The 18,744-nt window shown below is 47.0% G+C and overlaps 2 protein-coding genes across 2 annotated transcripts in view; one reads left to right on the top strand and one right to left on the bottom strand.

Annotated features, from left to right (window-relative positions):
- Positions 1-7,634: 7,634 nt before the first annotated feature.
- On the bottom strand, positions 7,635-9,131 carry DPEP2NB (DPEP2 neighbor). Its single transcript, XM_019655195.1, has 2 exons — positions 9,065-9,131; positions 7,635-7,939 (listed from the first exon to the last, which is right to left on the bottom strand). The coding sequence occupies exons 1-2, from the start codon at positions 9,129-9,131 to the stop codon at positions 7,635-7,637; spliced, it is 372 nt and encodes a 123-aa protein (XP_019510740.1).
- A 4,250-nt stretch (positions 9,132-13,381) lies between these two features.
- DUS2 (dihydrouridine synthase 2) overlaps positions 13,382-18,744 on the top strand; it is a 34,293-nt gene continuing 28,930 nt past the window's right edge. Inside the window, exons 1-2 of the mRNA XM_019655184.1 lie at positions 13,382-13,740; positions 17,428-17,570. Coding sequence (XP_019510729.1) covers positions 13,479-13,740; positions 17,428-17,570 — 405 coding nt within the window. The 5' untranslated portion in view covers positions 13,382-13,478. The remainder of the gene's footprint in view (positions 13,741-17,427; positions 17,571-18,744) is intronic.

Here is an 18,744-nt window from a genome sequence, read left to right as displayed (position 1 = left end):
TTCAGCATCTTAGCTGTAGAGGGCAGTGTCACTGGCCCTCATATGTGGGATCTGAACCGGGGCCCTCTGGCATCCCAAGCCAGTTCTTAACCAACGCGCCACTTGGCCGGCCCCTAGGGTTGCTTTTTGATGGAGATGAATGATGACTCAGGTCCTCCTGCAGCCAGGCTCTGCCTGATTTCAAGCAATACAGAGCATCTAGCATACAAGGTCCCCAGAGCAGTCAGAGGTGGTGTCTGACAGGTTTGATGTGTCTGACTGGGCTGCTTCTGAGGACCAGATATTTTGGTGATTTAGGTGTGAAGCCCACAGAGCTTGGGGCTCTTGTCCTGAGGTATTTTGCATGCAGTCCTACATCCTTGAGGTAGTGCCATCAGTTAGGGTGGGAGTAGAGGGTAGTGGGATGTGTGGTACAGGGCTTGACCCAGGAAGGCCCTCCAGGGAGTTCCTGCGATTCAGATGACAACTCCTAAATTGTGATATTCAGTTGCCTGGAGATGGGGACAAATCATGGAGAATGCTGCGAAATCCAAACCCTCTTTGGTGACTCCCTCTCCAAAAATAGGGACATGGGAGAGACTTCTGAATTGTTCAGGTTCAGATTTTGCTGGGACCTCTCCTTCTTCCTCCTCCTTTCCCGCCTCTTGAGAGCAGTCCGTAGTGGTTGCCCCTGCTGAAGTTGGCAAGTAAATTCAGTGAGGCCACAACCACCATTTTTTGGCACTTGGCACCATACCAACATACAGCAAGAACTCAACCAATATTTGTTAAAGAAAGTCAACTTGGAGCTCAGGAGGCTGCCTTCCTTTTCTTCATAGAACAAGGGCATGCAACAACAGTGACAACATATCAGAGCAGCCAACGAACGTTACTGCACTTGGAGCTGTGATACCGGTTTGATGTGCTTTCAGCTATTCAATCCTCACAATAGCCCACAAGGTAGGTTTTTTTACCAGTCTAATTTTCTAGGTGAGAACATTGAGGCTCAGCTAGATGAACTTAACTTCTCAGCCAAGAGCTGGCAGGTGGGTTTTCAATCTGAAACCAAAATTCCCAGATTTTTCAAGCTTTGCTCCCCTTAATTCTATTCTCCCTCTGTGACCACTCTAGGTACAGAGCAGTTACCCCAGCTGATGGATGCCCTTTCCTGACCTCTGAACCCCTCTATCTGCAGACCTCCCTGAATTCAAATCTGAAACACTGGGCAGGGGATTTTCTGAATTTGGGGGCAGATTGTAAGGACAATGGGACTTAGAGTTTGTGGCTCTGTGGGTGCTTCAGGCCCTGAAGTGAAGGGACAAGAGAATGACTGCCAGCCATTTGGTAAGGTCTGCCTTGTCTGCTTCTGCACATGCTGCCTCACCTCCTTTTCACTGCCAGGCTCACCAGGGTTGGGCTGGACTGGCCCTGTCTCTGGTGAGGGTTCATGGGACATAAGAAAGCCATATGGGAAAGCCAGCAGTGGTAGAGAGGGTAGCCCACTGGCTCTGGGGCATAACGCTCCTTGCACCTGGCTGATGGAGAGGACAGCTGTGGGGAGAACAGCTTCTGGGCAGGCAGTGATGCCCTTCTGGCTAAGTCAGACAGGGATTCCTTGGACTTCTCAACTTCCAGCTTTTGCCTCTCTCACCAGGAGAAACCTCATATCTCTTACATCCATTTGTCCAGATATCCTTTACTGATCACCCACTGGTGCTGGCCCTTTGCTGGGGTGTGGACAAGTCTTCAGTTATCTATCACACATGCTAGAATAAGTACACAGAAGGGTGAGCTGTGGGGGCACCAGGTACCAGGAGGCAGCCCTGAACAAACAAACATTTACTCCACAGCTTATGTAACTTCTCATTTAGCCTCAAGTTCAGACTTGCTATCTCTTTGCTCAGCTGAGCCTGCTCATCTCTGAGGCCTGTCAGACTTGTCTTCCATAACAACATCCTATGCACAGCACACCCTGCTCAAGAGCCCTCTGAGCTTCCTGTTTTTATGCAGGAAGTGTGCCCTCCTCTGCCTGGCCTCTGTGGCACTCACAAGCTAGTTTACCCTGTAAAGCTGACCACCTGGGCCCTCGCTGAATCCAAATCTGGCTGAACATCAGGCTTCACCTGAGAAGCTTTTATTTTTATTTATTAGGGAAAATTTCAAACATATAAAAAAGTAGAGAGAAGAGACTATTGAACCCCTATGTACCCATCACTCAGCTTCAACAATTATCAATTATTTCATTTATACTTTTTCTATCCCCTTCTACAGAGTATTTTAAAGCAAATCAGACATTTATTTCATCCATATCTAAGTCTGCATCTCTAAAAGATAATGGCTCTTTTTAAAAGTTCGATATAGCAGAGGATCTGAATAGACATTTTCCAAAAAAAGACGTACAGTTGGTCAACAGGTAAATGAAAAGGTGCTCATCATCACTGATCATCAAGAAAATGCAAATCAAAACCACAATGAGATATCACCTCACACCTGTTAGAATGTTAGATATCACCTCACACCTGTTAGAATGTTAGATATCACCTCACACCTGTTAGAATGTTAGATATCACCTCATACCTTTTATAAAAAATAAAAACAAAAACAAACAAAGAAAAACAAGAAATAAGTGTTGGCAGGGATGTGAAGAAAAGGGAACCCTTGTGCACTGTTGGTAGGATTGTAAATTGGTGCAGCCACTATAGAAAACAGTATGAAGGTTCCTCAAAAATTAAAGATAGAACTACCATATGATTCAGCAATTCCACTTCTGGGTATTTATCTGAAGAAACAAAACGCTAACTCAAAAAAATATATATATATACATATATCCCCAATATATATATATATATATATATATATATATATATATATCCCTGTGTTCAATGCAGAGTTATTTATAAAAGCCAAGAAATAGAAACAACCTAAGTGCTCATCAATGGATGAATGGATAAAGAAAATGTTTTATACACAATGAAATATTATTCAGCCATAAAAATAAGGAAATCTTGCCATTTGTGACAACATGGAGGAGGAGTCTTGAGGGCATTATGCTAAGTGTTATAAGTCAGGCAGAGAAAGACAAATGCCACATGATATCACTTATATGTGGACTCTAAAAAAGAGAAGCCAAAAATGAGCTCATGGGGGCCGACTGAGTGGCGCGTTGGTTAACAGCTGGCCCGGGACGCCAGAGGACCCCGGTTTGGGTCCCACATATGAGGACCAGTGACACTGCCCTCTACAGCTAAGATGCTGAACAACAGCTCAACCTGGAGCTGGGCTGCCATGAATCGTCTGCGACAGCGTAGGCTGCAGCCCCTGCTGCAGTGGGTTGCCATGGGCTTCCGTGTGTAGCCAGCAGCCAGCGTGAGCAGCCAGCATGAGCGGCCAGCATGAGCAGCCAGCGTGAGCGGCCAGCAGCCGCAGTGAGCGGCCGTCCAGAAGCCGGCGACTGATCTGCCTCTCCCAGGAAGAGCACAATGATGGTGCCAACTTGGGCCAGTGAAGCAACGTCCTCCACAACTAGACTGAAGAACAAAAGGACTGCAACTTGTATGTTCTCCTTTCCCCAATTCCCCAGCGCTGTTCCCATCCCCCAATTCCCCAACAAAAATCTCTAAAAAAAAATGAGCTCATGGATACAGAGAACAGATTGGTGGTTGCCAGAAGGATGGGGGTGCAGTGAAGTGGGTGAAGTGGGTCAAAAAGGTACAATGTAAATAAGTTATGGGGATGTAATGTACAGCATGGTGACTATATTTATTTATTTTATTTTTTATTTATTTATTTTTTTAAAAGATTTTTATTGGGGAACTGGGGGGATGGGAACAGCGCTGGGGAATTGGGGGAAGGGGAACAGACAAGTTGCTGTCATTTTGCTCCTCAATCTAGTTGTGGAGGACGTTGCCCCACTGGCCCAAGTTGGCACCATCACTGCGCTCCTCCTGGGCGAGGCAGATCAGTCACCGGCTTCTGGACGGCCGCTCACTGCGGCTGCTGGCCGCTCACGCTGGCTGCTGGCTACACACGGCAGCCCACGGCAATCCACCGCCACAGGGACCGCAGTCCACGCCGTCGCCGGCGACTCATGGCAGACCAGCTCCAGGTTGAGCTGTTGTTCAGCATTTTAGCTGTAGAGGGCCCTCTGGCATCCCAAGCGAGTTCTTAACCATCGCGCCACTCGGCCGGCCCGTTGGTGACTATATTTAATAATACTGTAGTGCATAGTTGAAAGTTGCTAAAAGTAAATTTTTTTTTTTAAGATTTTATTGGGGAATTGGGGGAGGGGAACAGTGCTGGGGAATCAGGGGAAGGGGAACAGATAAGTTGCTGTCCTTTTGTTCTCCAGTCTAGTTGTAGAGGATGTTGCTTCACTGGCCCAAGTTGGCCATCACTGCGCTCTTGCCGGGCAAGGCAGATCAGTCGTCGGCCTCTGGATGGCTGCTCACACTGGCTGCTAGCTATACATGGTAGCTTATGGCAGCCCACTGCAGCAGGGGACTGCAGCCTACGCTGTCGCTGGCAACCCACGGCAGCCCAGCTCCAGGTTGAGCTGTTGTTCAGCATTTTAGCTGTAGAGGGCAGTGTCACTGGCCCTTATATGTGGGATCCGAACCAGGGCCCTCTGGCATCCCAAGCCAGTCCTTTTTTTTTTTTTTTTGTTAGCTGAGCCATCCTGCTACCTGTTGGCAGCTCAGTGGCTGCTCAGCTCGGGCTGGACCAAGCCAGTTCTTAACCAACGCGCCACTTGACTGGCCCGCTAAAAGTAAATCTTAAAAGTTCTCATTACAAGAAAAAAATGTAACTATGTATGGTGACAGATGTTAACTAGACTTATTGTGGTGATGATCATTTCACAATATATAAAAATAGCAAATTGTTCATTATGTTGTACACCTGAAACTTAGTTTATTGTACCTAAATAAAATAAAAATAAATATATACACACAAATCACTTCACTACCATTCTATTACGGCACCTAAAAAGTCAACTATACTTAATATCGTAAGTTATCTATCATGTTCAAATTTCACTGATTGCCTGATTTTTAAGTAATTGATTTGAATTATAATGTATGAAGAGATAAGAACCCCCAACATTGCATTTGGTTGTTATGTCTCTTTTTTTGTTGTTTTGTTATTTTTCTTTTATTTAGGTCCTTTGTCCAGTTTGTACTGGAGCATTTTGGGTTCTTTATTCTCATTTCCCTTTAACTACAAACAACACACCCTGTGTTTCTTCCCGTTCCTCTGCCCTCCCCACATGCTGACTCAGCTCCAAGGTGTGCAAGGCTGCTTGCCCAGGCGCAATCTCCCTGGTTGTTGTATCTCTTAATCCATGGGTTCCTCTTCCTTTTTTTCTTCCTTGCAATTTATTTGTTGAAAAAAGTCGTGTCTTTTTTTCTTTAGAGTTTGCTGATTGCGTTCCATGGTGTCATTTCACAGGTTCCTCTGTCCCTTGTGTTTCCTATAAATCAGTAGTTATGGGAAGCTTTCAAAACTGCACATTTCCAGTCCCCACCCTAAAAATATATTTGGTAGGACTGGTGTGGGTGTTGGGGTTCTCTAATTTTCCTAAGATCCCCAGGCAAATCTGTTTGCCTCATGTTTGGAAATTGCCAGCCCATCTGATTCAGCCAGTAACCACAAATCAATCCTAGTCACACCAAATATCAGAGGTAAGACACTAAGGTTCTAATCTCCAGTGGTGGGCAGTGGGGTTAGGGGTGGGGTCACTGCAGGAGGAGGCATTAGTTGTCTTTTGTGGGTTAACTGAGATTCACAGTGGGGACTTTCTGGGAGCCCCAGGGCCTGTGCCTCTTTCCTCCAACCTAGGTTAGTGAAACTTCTTAAGTTATCAGGACCTTCCCTGACCTTGAGGGTTTGTGTCGGGGGAGGCATAATAGTCATGCTGCTGTGGCCCCTGAGGACACACAGGGTGGGTGGCTTCACCTGGGTCTGAGGGCTATGAGATGCTGACAGTACCCCCCTTCTGTTCTGGGCTGCTGCGACAGGTGGGCCTGGGACACAGGCCCAATCCTCTCTTCCTTCTTTTCTGCTGATATTCCCCCACCCCACTCCCCAGGACCAATTATCCCCTTAACTGCTAAGACATTCCAGTGGTAACAGCCAACACCTCACTGCCATGGCACACAACAGTCAGAGTGATCTATCATCTACAGCAGATCACCTCTCTACCCTGTTCTAATCCCTCCCGTGCCTTCCCATCACATTTAAGATCCACACTCCTCATCAAGGCTGACAAGGCCCACAATAGTCTGGTCCATGCCTACCTACTTTCATCACATCTTGCATTTTCTTTTTCCTCTCCAGCCACACTGACCTTTCTGCTGGTCCTAGAACAAGTCAGCCTCATTCCTACTGCGGGGTCTTTTCACTTGCCATTTCCTTCTCCAGGAATACTTTTCCTCCAGCTCCTCACATCGCCACTGAAGTGTCACCTCCTCAAAGCTTCCCCTCACTACCTTGTGTAATCTAGCACTCCTCATCGTTCTAGTCTCCTATTTTCTTTATAGCAATTATAATTACTTGAAGTTATATTGTTTTCCTTATTTATCTCTTCCTTGAGTTTGCAGGTGCCTTGAGGAGAGGGGTTTCGATGATTTCATTCAGCAAAATATCCCAAGCAACCAAAATATCCCAATTTATTGAACATAGGTACTCAATAAATATTTGTTGAATAGATGGATTTGTTGATTGATAGATGGAATGGTATCTTCTCAGTCCTGCCTTTCCTACACACACACACACACACACACACACACACACACACGGAAGTACTCATCAGTCTCTGCATTTCTTAAAGAACCTGCCTGTGTCTTGCCCCAATTTGCACAGGTGTCATTGCAGGAGCCATACAGAAGTTGCACCCAAGTGTCCTTTTTGGAGGCAGATGGTCTTATCAGACCAGGTACCTCATTTGGGAAAGTACTTCAAAGGAAGAGGAAGTTTTGGGCCTGGCCCTGAACAACAGGATTTCAAGTCAAACAGTTACAGAAAATTATTTTATTGAGCAGTAAGGGATACCAGAAGGGCTAGAAAGGCTGGGAATAAAGGAGCATGTGAGACTCAGACGGGGTGCTGCTCGACTCTCTCCATCTTGTTCCTACTCCAGGGAGCAAGTCTTCCTGGGTGTCTCTATTCTATCTCTTAAGACCCCAGCCGGGAGTCTCCCTGGGTAGCCACAGATTGCTTCTTTTAGTTTTAAGAAGCCCAGCTCCTCATAGTTTGTGTTGGTGGTCGTTGGCAATGACTCAGGGCAGAAGTCCATCTGGTACACTGGACCTTGCTAAGGTCACTTTGCACCTTCTCTCTGCTCCTGGGTCCTACTCAGCTCAGAGAGTGCAGACTTTTCTTTCTTCCGCCCAAGAAGGGACTCTTGAAGATTGAGCAGAGGAACATCAGGTTTTCTTGCAGGCCAGCTTCAGCCCTGGGATGTTCAGAGCAGCCTCTCATTTCAAACCTCAGTTTCTGAGGCTCCTTGACCACGGCCGTTCAACATGGAAGGAGGCCGCTAGCTGAGGAAGGCTCAGACAGAACAGCACAGGTTCTAATCTCCAGTGGTGGGCAGCAGGGGTCACTACAGGAAAAGGCTGTCTTAGGCAATTAAACGTTTGCCCTCTCTACAGAGTGCCTTAGCCAGCAAGCTTCTGCTGGGTCAGCCTCCTGCCACCGTGCTGCAATCGCTGCATTTTGGAGCTGGAACAACCTAGATCTTTGTCTGACTCCTCCAGAAGTCGACGTCTCTTGGGAGCCCGTCTGGGGACTGGCTTCTTTGCTTCCACCTTCACTGGGGTGGCCACAGGAGCATCCCCATAGGTCCGGTAGCCACCAACCAGGCAGTATGTCTCCCCATGCCAGCCTACCTGGGTTTCTCCACACCCTCGGTAGAGGACATGGTAATGACCAGGTGTAGGAGGAAAAGTGGGAGCCACTGCTGCTGAAAAGAAAATCAGAACTCATCAGTCACTTCTGCTGTACACTGACCTGCCAGGACCTCCCCTCTCTCATGTCTCTCCCAGTTTCTGGCTGAAGAATTCTAATCTGCTTGGCATCCAAAACACAGCCTTGGCCCATCATCTCTATGAATCCCCTAGAGAAGGGATATTGGCTGCAAAAGCAATTCTGTGGGGCCTACGGCAGCAGCAGGAGACTAGAAAATCTGTTCCCCATTCCCAGAGAAAACCAAACCCGAAAATAATTGCAATCAGGATCCCCTTCATCTCTCCCACAACAGAGAAAAGTTTTCTTAAGGTCTGTCACTTCTGAGTCTTTAATGGAAATGCTTTTCAAGTACTGAAAAAAATAATCTAATACAAATCGGTTAAGAATCCCTCCTACCTTGGCAGCTCCCCTTGGGCTCCATTCATACTGCCTATTTCAACCACATTGAACTCTAGCCCTCTGATACTTTCATCTAGATTAGAAAAAGGCCAAATACTGAGGCAGAGAGACCAGGAGGTTCAGAGCCAGATTCTGGGTACCACGTCTAGGCTCACATCAACCCAGCCTCCTGGGACACCATTTCCTCAGCCCTCCAGTCTCAGTATCACTTCATCACTCCCCTGGGATCTTTTCTTCTTCCCATGGATATGACACCACCCTTTTCTCCAGTACTCAGCAGCTCAGTCAGGGATGTGTCTGAGGAGACCCATGTGGATGTCTACATGACAGCACAGTGAAGGTGCCTGGGTTTGAAGGTGAGGTTCGTGAGCGGCCCTCAACAGCTCTTCCTCAAACTGCTCCATTTATCATTTGCCAACAAAAATGCACTTGACTTTTGCTTAGAGGCCAATCAGTAAAGGGTCTGAATGGAAGTATCTTATAGCCTAAAGGGAAGACTACATTTATAAAGATTAGAACCTTTATGAACTTCTGCCAATGGAAGACATTGCAATGTCCTCAGTAGTGAGCAGGAATACTGCGGATCTCTGAGGGGGTCCCAGGCCACTGGTACTACTTATAGCTAGGGAAGTTCTGAGGCAAGCCCAAAAGCAACATGTCGCAGCCAGGTGAGGTTGTGTATATACCAATGCCTCTGTACAGATGCCTGGCCTAGGCCTACCTGCTGTGCTGCACTCCCAGGGGACAGAGGACAAGTTAGAGTGAATATAGAAGATCCGATCAGACATCTCTCTCTCAGGCAACCAAACAGATTGGTATCTGGTAAAGAACTGGTAGGGAAGTTTCCCCTAGAGCACCATGTTTGCGTAGTTACACTGCCATGGAAACTGTGAGAAGGCCTGTGAGGTTATCACTACCAAGTGAGGTCACAGAAAGAATCTGTGACTTGAAGGACAGGCTTCAGGCTCTGTGGAGAGCAGGGTGGAGGCAGAGACACCCTGCCTGGGCCATCACTCCTGGTCCTCACCATCCATGCCCTAGTCAAGTAGCCACTCCCTGTGGAGCATACATGTGGGCTGGCATAGTGCAAGGGACCACAGGAGGGCAAGAAAAACCCACATTCTGAGATAAGCTTAAGAGGCAAGATTAACATAAGACACAGCTAGGTTGTATGGCATAGACCCTAAGTATTCAACAATTGGAGAGGCAGAGATTTGTGTGACTGTAATCAGGGAAGGCACCTTGGTGGTGGGCCTGAAGCACAAGTGAGATTTGGACCTGTGGCGAGGAGAGGGAAGACATTCTAGTTGGGAAGAATAAAAGCAAAGTCAAGCTCTTCTTGACCTTGTCCTGCCTCAAATGTAAATTCATGGAACCCTCACATTTTTAGAACTAAGAACTCAAAAAACCAAGAGGTTAAGGGGCCTACCCAAGGGTACACAGGTAGTGGAAAAGTGTTCTGCTTAAAGGTAGGGCCTCGTGTTGGGGCTCTGGATTTATAACTGATAGGAATGTAAGGACAAGCTCATCATATTTCAGAGGCACACTGGGAGAGATGTTAAAGGTGCTCCAAGGCAAAATAAGGGTTCTGAGTGGCTTCACAAAGTGGGAGTGATGGGCCCATTTTAATATGAAATTCAAAACAAATTCATGACATGACATAATACAAAATGACAACCCAATCATTATATTCCTCTCTCCCTCCAAAAGGCAAATAATGACAATTCCTCCACCATGAAAGGATGAGATGTGGGTGCAGCAGCAGCCCAGGTGAAAAACACGGTCAATACTGTGAAGAGATGTTACTAAAAGACGATTTATCCTACTCAGAGAAGGAAATAGACAACTCTGCCCTTAGCATGATCAAACCCATAGTAAGAAACTGTATTTGGTGCACCCTTTGATACAGTATGGCCAAGAACTTACTAGCAATGAGAGTTAATCTTCCTTAGGAGGGGGTTCCCTATCGCTGACCTTTGATAAGCAGAGGTGGAACATTTGTTTACTCGGGTTGTTGCAGAGATGTGCTCAGGAGGTAGATTCCTTAGGTTCCTATTTTAAAGGTTGGGTAACTCTGGTTGAGAACCACAGCATCTTCTCTAAGTTGCTTGAATTAGCATGGTGCATGTTAGGACAGATGAAATCAGGCTTCATTAGAGCAGTACCTTTGGGGAGTGGCAGGAGATGAAATGTGCAGAAGGCTCTGGAGAAGGTTCATACTGGCAGGTAGGCCAGCATGAGACCACTCAGATTCCCCAAGGCGCCAGAGAGGTTGTCTGGGAGCATCACTTTTATCTGAGGAGGCTACTGATACCTTCTCAGGAGCTGGCTGGGCCTCTGGGGAAGGCAGAATAACACAAATGGTTTATCAATTTAAGAGAGCTTGAAACCCACCTAGGGATTCCACAAAACAATTGAAAAATAATTATATGTGAATTCTTGGGCCAACAAATCCTAAGAAAACATCCAGATCTGGAGTGGGGCTCAGTAATCTGCACTTTTAACAAGCTTCCTGGGCAGTTGTACCACAGGGGCCCATGGATAACGACCAAATTATTGTCTAAACTGAGTCACTTTTGAGAATCACAGTGGGCAATATTGAAAACTGTGCTGGGCATAGATGTAAACAAGGAATATTCAAGGAAAACAGAGATGTAGTTATTCTACACATGAATCACATTTGAGAAAAGCTAGCGTGGTGAAGAACATAACCCTTGGTGCAGATAGACCAGAGTCTGTCCTACTTACTGTATGATTCTGAGCAAGTTCTTTTATCCTTCTGAGCCTCAGTTTCTTCATACAGAAAACAGAGTTACGATTGTACATTTAGTACAACATTCTCTTTTGGCAGTTTGCCCTGACCCCTTTGTTCTCGGCAACCTTATCCTTTTCAGTGTGCAAGTATTTTAAAGTTGTTTTGTGGAGTATTATATTTGACTCTCAACTATTCATTATTTTAGGCAAAGATTATATAATGTTGCAGAGACTGGAATCTAGGAGATAAAGAGAAGATGCTACATGCTTATTTTTTCAGTTTTGTAAAAGTTTATTCCTCTCTCTTCTGCCACCTAGGGATGGGAAAGAAGGCAGAGGTTGGAAACGAACACCAGCGAATACATCTGTCAGTCTGCCTTTTATTCTTCTGCCAGTATTTCCCAGAGAGATTTCACCAAGAGTGCCCAAGCTTGCCACGGACGTTACTGGTGAAGAAAATTTCTTGCCTCTAGTCACATCCTTTCCCATCTCGTGTAGGGGCTTAATGGATGTTTTGGGGGCAAGAAATAAAATCTAAATGTTTACAAACTAAAACATCAATTGAAAGAGCCTTTGTCCTAGGTGTGGTAGTTTGGAGTGTTTTCTCAGAATCGAATGAGTTCTGCCCCAATGGTAACTATTATTAGCGGAGACCCATAAAAACATCATTTGTTAGAAATCATGACATAATACAAAGCCAAAATCTACTTTATTTTTCACAATGATGTGAAAGACTACAGAGCCATGCTCATCCTCCAATGCTGGCCAGCAGCTTACCAGGCCTTCAAGGAGGTGACTGGGTGGCCGGAGTGTCCTACTGACAAGTATGTTCACCCACCCAGCACACAGGCAAATATCCATTAGGGCACATTTAAGCCAACTGGGTCAGAGGCTCTCTCACTGAGGATTCTAGTCCTGGAAGGCTTCTCTTCCGGCGAGCTGCCAGCTCAATCTTTTGAACCAGACTCACATCCCAGGGATGGGTAACAAAGCTGATGACGGTGCCTGGCACCTCACTCCCCACACGGCCCACCCTCCCTGCTCTGTGGATATAGTCTTGCAGGGTGAGGGGGAAATCATAATTGACAACTAGCTCCACATGGGTACTGTCCAGGCCTCGAGAGGCTATGTCTGTGCAGAGAAGTATGTCTTGGGAGCCCTTCTGGAAGGACTGGAAGATACCTGCCCTCATTGAGGCTGGCATTTGTCCCTGCAGCCTTAGGTGTTGGATTTTGTGGTCATCCAGAATATATCCCAGCCAGTTCACAGTGCTGGAGCTATTACAGAACACCAGAACAGTTCCTGAGGGGCCAGTCCTACGTGTTCTGTCATGTTGCTTGAGGATCTGCACCAACTCAGCCACTTTCTCCGCTCCCTTCAGCCTCATAAATGTCTGTTTGACATGAGGCATGATACAGTGGAGCTGGGAGCTGGTGATGGTGGTTATAGAGTCTGAGCTGGCGACTTTACTCAGCAGCTGGCCTACACCTTTGGGAAATGTGGCCCCCACCAGCACCAACTGAGCTTTGGGATTGAAGGGATCTTTTAAGTCATCTGGGCCTTCTGCTATATGGCTCTTCTCCAAGACATAGTCCACGAGTTCCAGGAAACTTTCATCCAACAGTGTGTCTGCCTCATCCAACACCAAGAAGGACAGCTGCTCCAGGCTGATCAGTTGACGTTTCAGGGCTTTCCACAGAGCCCCCGGAGTGGCCACTAGTACATCTGCTGGAGGTTGTTTGGATAGTTGCTGCCTGATCCTACTCATGCCATGGCCTCCCCCTAACTCCCGCACCTGGAGTCCCAAGGAGCAGCCTAAGGGCTGGGCCACAGCCCGCACCTGTTCAGCTAATTCTCGCGAAGGCACAAGTACCAGGCCTCTGGGAGCAGGGATAGTGAGGGAGTCCAGGTTTGGCCGGCCTAAGAGCCGTTGAAGCAGAGGTAGTAGGTAGCTGAGAGTCTTGCCACTGCCTGTTTCCGCGGCGCAAAGGATGTGGCGGCCGCGAAGTAGTGGGGATATGGTACTCGACTGCACGGTGGTAGGCCGAACGACTTCGGGGGCAGCCTCCTGTAGTGCTCGCAGCACGGGGGACTCCAGTCCCAGATCAGCAAAGCTGCGCTCAGACAAGAGATTCCGTAGCGCTGGCGCTTCGTGTTGTGCGCGCTCGATGGAGAAGTGGTCCCAGCGGGCACGCCGATTTTTCCAGCCACGCGAAGCTAGTGGCGCGCTCTCCCAACGAGCCAGCGTCAGGCGCGCCGGCTGATTCAACTCCGGCCGCCGAGCCGAGATCAGCAGCCGGCCAGGTCGCACCAACACCGGACGCGGGGGGCTCCGCCGCCCGCTCTGCCGCTGTTCCTGCCGCCGCAGTAGAGCCCGTGGGATGCGCAACACCGGCAGGGGCTCGTCGGGACCGCTAACCGCCAGGTCCCGTCGAGGCGCCAGAAGCAACCGAGTCGTAAGCAAAGAAAGCCGCAGCGGCCGTGCTAGAGCCATATTCTTCGGCGTGCTGGATAGGCGCACGGCAGTGACGTCACAGGCGCGCCAAGACCTTGCAGATGGTGGCTGCCGTGGCTCAGTAAGGCACGCGGAATTGGCGAACCGTGAGGAAGGAGGGAGGATCTGTAGAGTTCAGCAGCGGCGAGGTCTGTAGGTCCGAACAGGGGTTGGCGACAACCAGACCCAGGCCATCCTTGGGGAAGGTCGCAAAGGAGGCAGGACTGGGGTCCGGCGGTACGCGGCAACGGGGCCCTAGGCTTATGGACCAGGAGGGCGGAGGGCTTCTGGCGATTGGGTGTCCTTTTCCTGCGATTCTCCTTTGTCGCCCTCACCGCCCCTGTGATGGCTTGTTCAGTGCTGCTCTCCCCCTGTAAACTCCGAGGGTGCGGCAATGTTTTCCCAGATGTGTCCTCCGCGCAAGATCTGGTAATGTTTGTTGAGAGTGAATGAATGGCCAGGTCTGGTGGCCGAGACAAGCAAGGGCCAAATGTCATAGATCTAGGCTCACCCATCCCAACCCCTCACCCGCGCCCAGCTGAGATCTCAGAGGGCAAGCTGGTAGCCTTCGCTTATTCTCTCTGAAGATCTTCAGGCTTTGTTTCAGGTGGACTTATCTCCTCATTCCTTTTCAGCTGAGGTTCACTCTCCACTCCATTGTCACTCCACCCAACTTCTCATCCAGATCCCACCACTTTTGCGGCCTGCTCACGTCCACTGGCTTCCCAGTCAGATACCTAAATTACTTGAACAATAGTGAGGACGGCTGTGCTACCCAACGGAGTGATCAGGTATGTGGCCTGTCTCACAAAGACCTGGTCAGGCAGACTATTTTACTTGAATTCAGATGTTCAGGTTGCAAAAAAACCCTACACTATTCATACCTCCTGAATAGATCTGGAAAGTGGGTATCAGATCTTTTCTGTAGTTCCCAGTGCCTGGAGCCAGAGACAAAATACATGTAGATGAACCATCTGGGAGGTTCTTAACATATGGAGAAAGTGTTTTAGTTCAGTCAAATACCAGTAAGAAGTACTTTTAAATTTTCAGATACCATTTTGATACATGAGTAGACTTTCTGGAGAGTTACCTGTTAAATCAGCAGAGGAGAGAGTTTTGAGTAATGACAGTGTACAGTCATTAATTTTTCCCCCACCCACCCCCCTGGGACATTTGATAAAGGCTGGAGACATTTTTAGTCATCACATCTAGGCAGGTGCTACTGGCATCCAGTGGGTAGAGGCCAGGGATGCTGTTTGTTAAATATTGTACAATGCACAGGATGGCACCCCACAAAAAAGAATTATTTGGCCCCAACTGTCAATAGTTTGCTGTTGAGAAACCCTGGATAGAGGATGAGGACTGAAGAGAGGCTGAGGTTACTACATGTACTCTCACTTCCAGTAGGCTCATTTGCCAAACTCTTGTTCTGACTCTGCTCCATTCCCAGAATCTATAGCAGGCACACTGATACCATGCTTGTCATTCACTTGGAATCAGGAACCTTGGGGCCCCCTGAAAATCATAAACATAGGAAAGAGTCATTCAAGAACGTACAGCTGCAGAAGAGAAGTTTAGGGAGAACAAAACTGTCTTCATGTATTTGGGGAATGTGCCAGATAGAAAAGAGAAGGCAGAACTGGCAAATTTAAAAGCCTGGTAATGAGCCTAGTTAACATTTACTAAGCCCTTAACTGTGTGCCAAGAATTATTGTGCATCGTGGCATTTACTCTTCACAGCATCCCACCTGACATAGATTCTGGTGGAGCCTCATATTCCAGAAGGAGAAGCTGAGCCTCAACTAGGTTAATAAATCCCAGTCTGGGGCAGAGTTGGGATTTCAATGCAGGTCTGATTCCAGAGTTCAGAATCTTAACAATGATATGCTGTATCGCCTCTTTTTCTTACAAATATAATGGGTCATTTTAGTGTTTTCTTATTTACACATGTTTTGAGTGGGAAATAGGATAATTCTCTAAATATTTAACCCTAGTTGACTTGCATTTTCACTCTAACTTTGTATTTTAAGGAAATTGCTTTTTAAGCAAGGTCACAGTCTCTGGGAAAATTGACATGGAGGGGACTAGTCAAGTTTCTTTCATGCATTGCTTTCCCTGAATAGTGTATAGTCAATCTGAAAGCCTTATAATTAATGAGATGTTGTATCCACCTAATTGAAGTTAGGGTTAATGAGAAAAAAATTGGGATTAATCAAAATGTCACAGAGAAGACCAGCCCTTAAAGGAATGGTACAAGAGATTGAGATTGTGTGACTAAAATGGCAATCTGGGTGTGACTTCAGGATGGGGTGAATGGTTGTGACAGTCACTGGGAATGGGTGGGGGTTGACTAGCTTCTCTGAGAGGAGACTTCTTGGAGGCAGGGCCTGTCAGGCACTGCTCCCAGTGTGTCAGAGGGAGTTCCCTGATCAGCCATCCTATAGAAGGGTGTTCTCCCAGCCACCATAGAGGTGAGTGTTAAGTCACACCTTATGAAGCAGCTGCTAAGGGCCAGGTACTGGGCTTAGCATTAGAAACCTGGTGGTGATCTAAGCAGCCATGTTCCTGTCCTGGTGGAATTTGTAGTCCTGGGGGCCTAGAGTAGGAACTGGGCGTTGAAGAGACCACATGAATATGTGGATACATATTGTAACTGAGCTTATAGGAAGCAAGATGTTGTGAGAGCACGTGACCAGGGACCTGAAGTTAGATTGTCCTGTAAGGAAGCATATACAAAGAGGGGGCATTCAAGGTCAAGAGGATCTTAGGAAGAGCATTCCAGACAGAGAGAACTGCTAGTGTGTGGGCCCCAGGGCAGCAGAGGGCTTGGTGTGGGAGACTTTAAAAGAAGGCCAGGGTGGCCAGAGCAGAGAATGTGGGGGAGAGAGGCTCCAGGTAAGGCTGGCGAGGTGGGCAGGGACGGGTCATGCAGGGCTTTATGGACCATTAGAAGAGTTTGGAATTTATCCTGAACTCAGTGGGAAACCATTTAAGTTTATAAAGAGGGACATGACATTGTCAGAATTGCCTTTTTAAGATGCCATTCTGGCTATTGTGAAGAGAACAGATAGGAGGCAAGAGTAGATTTGGGGAAACCCATTAGGAGTCTGGCATGGTGGGCAATAGTGGCAATGAAATGGAGCAAAGCAGATGGATGGGAGTTATATTTTGAAGGTTACTTCAACAGGAGTTAGTCATGGATTGGATGTGGAGCATTGGTTCCAGGACCCTCCCTCCCCACCTGCATACCAAAATCTGCTGATACTCACGTCTGTTATATAAAATGGTGTAGTATTTATATGTAACCTATATTTTCATATAGGCTACATACAGCAGGCTATGCCTACACATCTCTTCATTCATGTGGATTCAGTGTAGTGCTCAGTATGTGGCAAATTCAAGTTTTGCTTTTAAGAACGTTCTGGGATTTTTATTTCTGAATATTTTTGATATGTAGTTGGTTTAGTCCATAGATGTCAAACCCATGGATACAGAGGGCCTACTGTACCAATTTTCCAACATACTATCTAATTTATGTGTTTGTTATGCTTATTGTTTTTTGCCAGTGTTCCCCAACCAGAAGGAAAGCTCTACCAGAGCAGGAATTTTTGTTTGTCTTGTTCTCTAATGTATCCCAAAAGACTAGGACAGTGACTGTCACAGACTAGGTACTCAGTTAATATTTGTTGGATGAATGAATGAGCATGTGTTATTTTTATGATCAGAGGGAAGGAAAACAAGGTGCTATGTGATGGAAGGAGGAAGGAAAGCCTGTTGTGGGTAACAGAAGAAATTTTCTCCACTTGAATTTCTGACTCTTGTTTTCCTTGCTTCAGGCTGTAGCAGAAGAGGAATGATTGTGAACAGCCTCTCACTGTGCTACCACAACAAACTCATCTTAGCCCCTATGGTTCGGGTAGGGACCCTCCCAATGCGGCTGCTGGCCCTGGACTATGGAGCGGACATTGTGTACTGTGAGGTAAGGGGCTTCAGATCTTCTCAGAGAGCTTTTCTGTAAGCACAGTCTCCCCATCTGTGGGTGGAAGTGGTCAGGAGTGGAGGGGTGGCAGAATGGGTACTGACTTCACAAGTGCTCACTGATGGCAGCGGGAGGCAAAGATGCATGCCACTTAGGAGTTCTGGGAGCCCATCTGAGGGCCAGGAGCCTGGGTAGTGTGGAGGCATTGTGGGATACCTGGGCCAGATGGCTAGATAAGCATTGTGTCAGGTCACTACCCTGGTCCTTAGAGGATTTAATACACATTCAGTACATGAGTGAATGAATTCAAGATTAGGAAGAGGAGGAAGAGGACCGAGTTCAGGCCAGGGAAGCTGGATGCAGTTGGTTAGGGGAGCCATACGATTTTCTGGTGGCAATAGCTAGTGGGCCAGTTATTTGCTGACTACTCTGGAGAATATTAGGACTTCAGACCCAGGTTTAGAAAGCATCTGCAAGGAAAAACAGAATTACAGGAGTAGCTGATACTGGGTAGTGAGGGAGTGTGACCAGTGGTTCTCAATAGGGCATGTATCAGAATTACCTGGGCAGCATCCCCTCAACCCCCCATCTTGATATATCCCCCTAGTGGGTATAAAAAGTTTAAGAAAAAGCTACTCAAGTACTTTTAACATTTCCATCTTTAAAAGCCACTGGGGTGGGGTGGGGACCATGACTGTAGAGCAGTACAAGGAATCCTTATGATGAAACTATTCTGTGTATTAACCTGTATCAACGTCAATATCTTGGTTATGATATTATACTATAGTTTGTTTTGTTGTGTTTTTTTTTTTAAGCTGAGCCATCCTGCCACCTGTTGGCAGCTCAGCAGCTGCTCAGCTTGGGCCGGGACTCGAACTGCTGTTACTCAGAGCTCAAACTCTTGAGCGAGCTCTTAACCAACTGAGCCACTCGGCCAGCCCTGTACTATAGTTTTGTAAGATGTTAACCACTGGGGGAAATTGGGCAATTCTTATAACTGCTCATGAACCTCTAAATATCTCAAAATAAAAAGTTTAATTAAAAAGAAAGGCACTGGTGCAGAGAGAAAGAAGGGCTTAAGAGGGGATTTAGAGAGAATATACCCTCACGTACTGGATGTGTGTTCATGTGTGGGGATAGCAATTAATGATAGAAAAGTAAGAGAGTACGAAAA

Source organism: Hipposideros armiger, unplaced genomic scaffold (assembly GCF_001890085.2).
Source record: "Hipposideros armiger isolate ML-2016 unplaced genomic scaffold, ASM189008v1 scaffold_9, whole genome shotgun sequence".
In the NCBI taxonomy this organism is placed as follows: Eukaryota; Metazoa; Chordata; class Mammalia; order Chiroptera; family Hipposideridae; genus Hipposideros; species Hipposideros armiger.
This window is presented reverse-complemented; position numbering and strand designations above follow the sequence as displayed.

What these genes read in the sequence shown, in the direction of transcription:
- DPEP2NB (XM_019655195.1), bottom strand. Translation starts at nt 9,131, where the DNA reads ATGTCTGATCGGATCTTCTATATTCACTCTAACTTGTCCTCTGTCCCC. An exon ending in CTGGGAGTGCAGCACAGCAG is followed by an intron (nt 7,940 to 9,064) that starts GTAGGCCTAGGC and finishes TTTTCTTTTCAG; the next exon opens with CAGCAGTGGCTCCCACTTTT.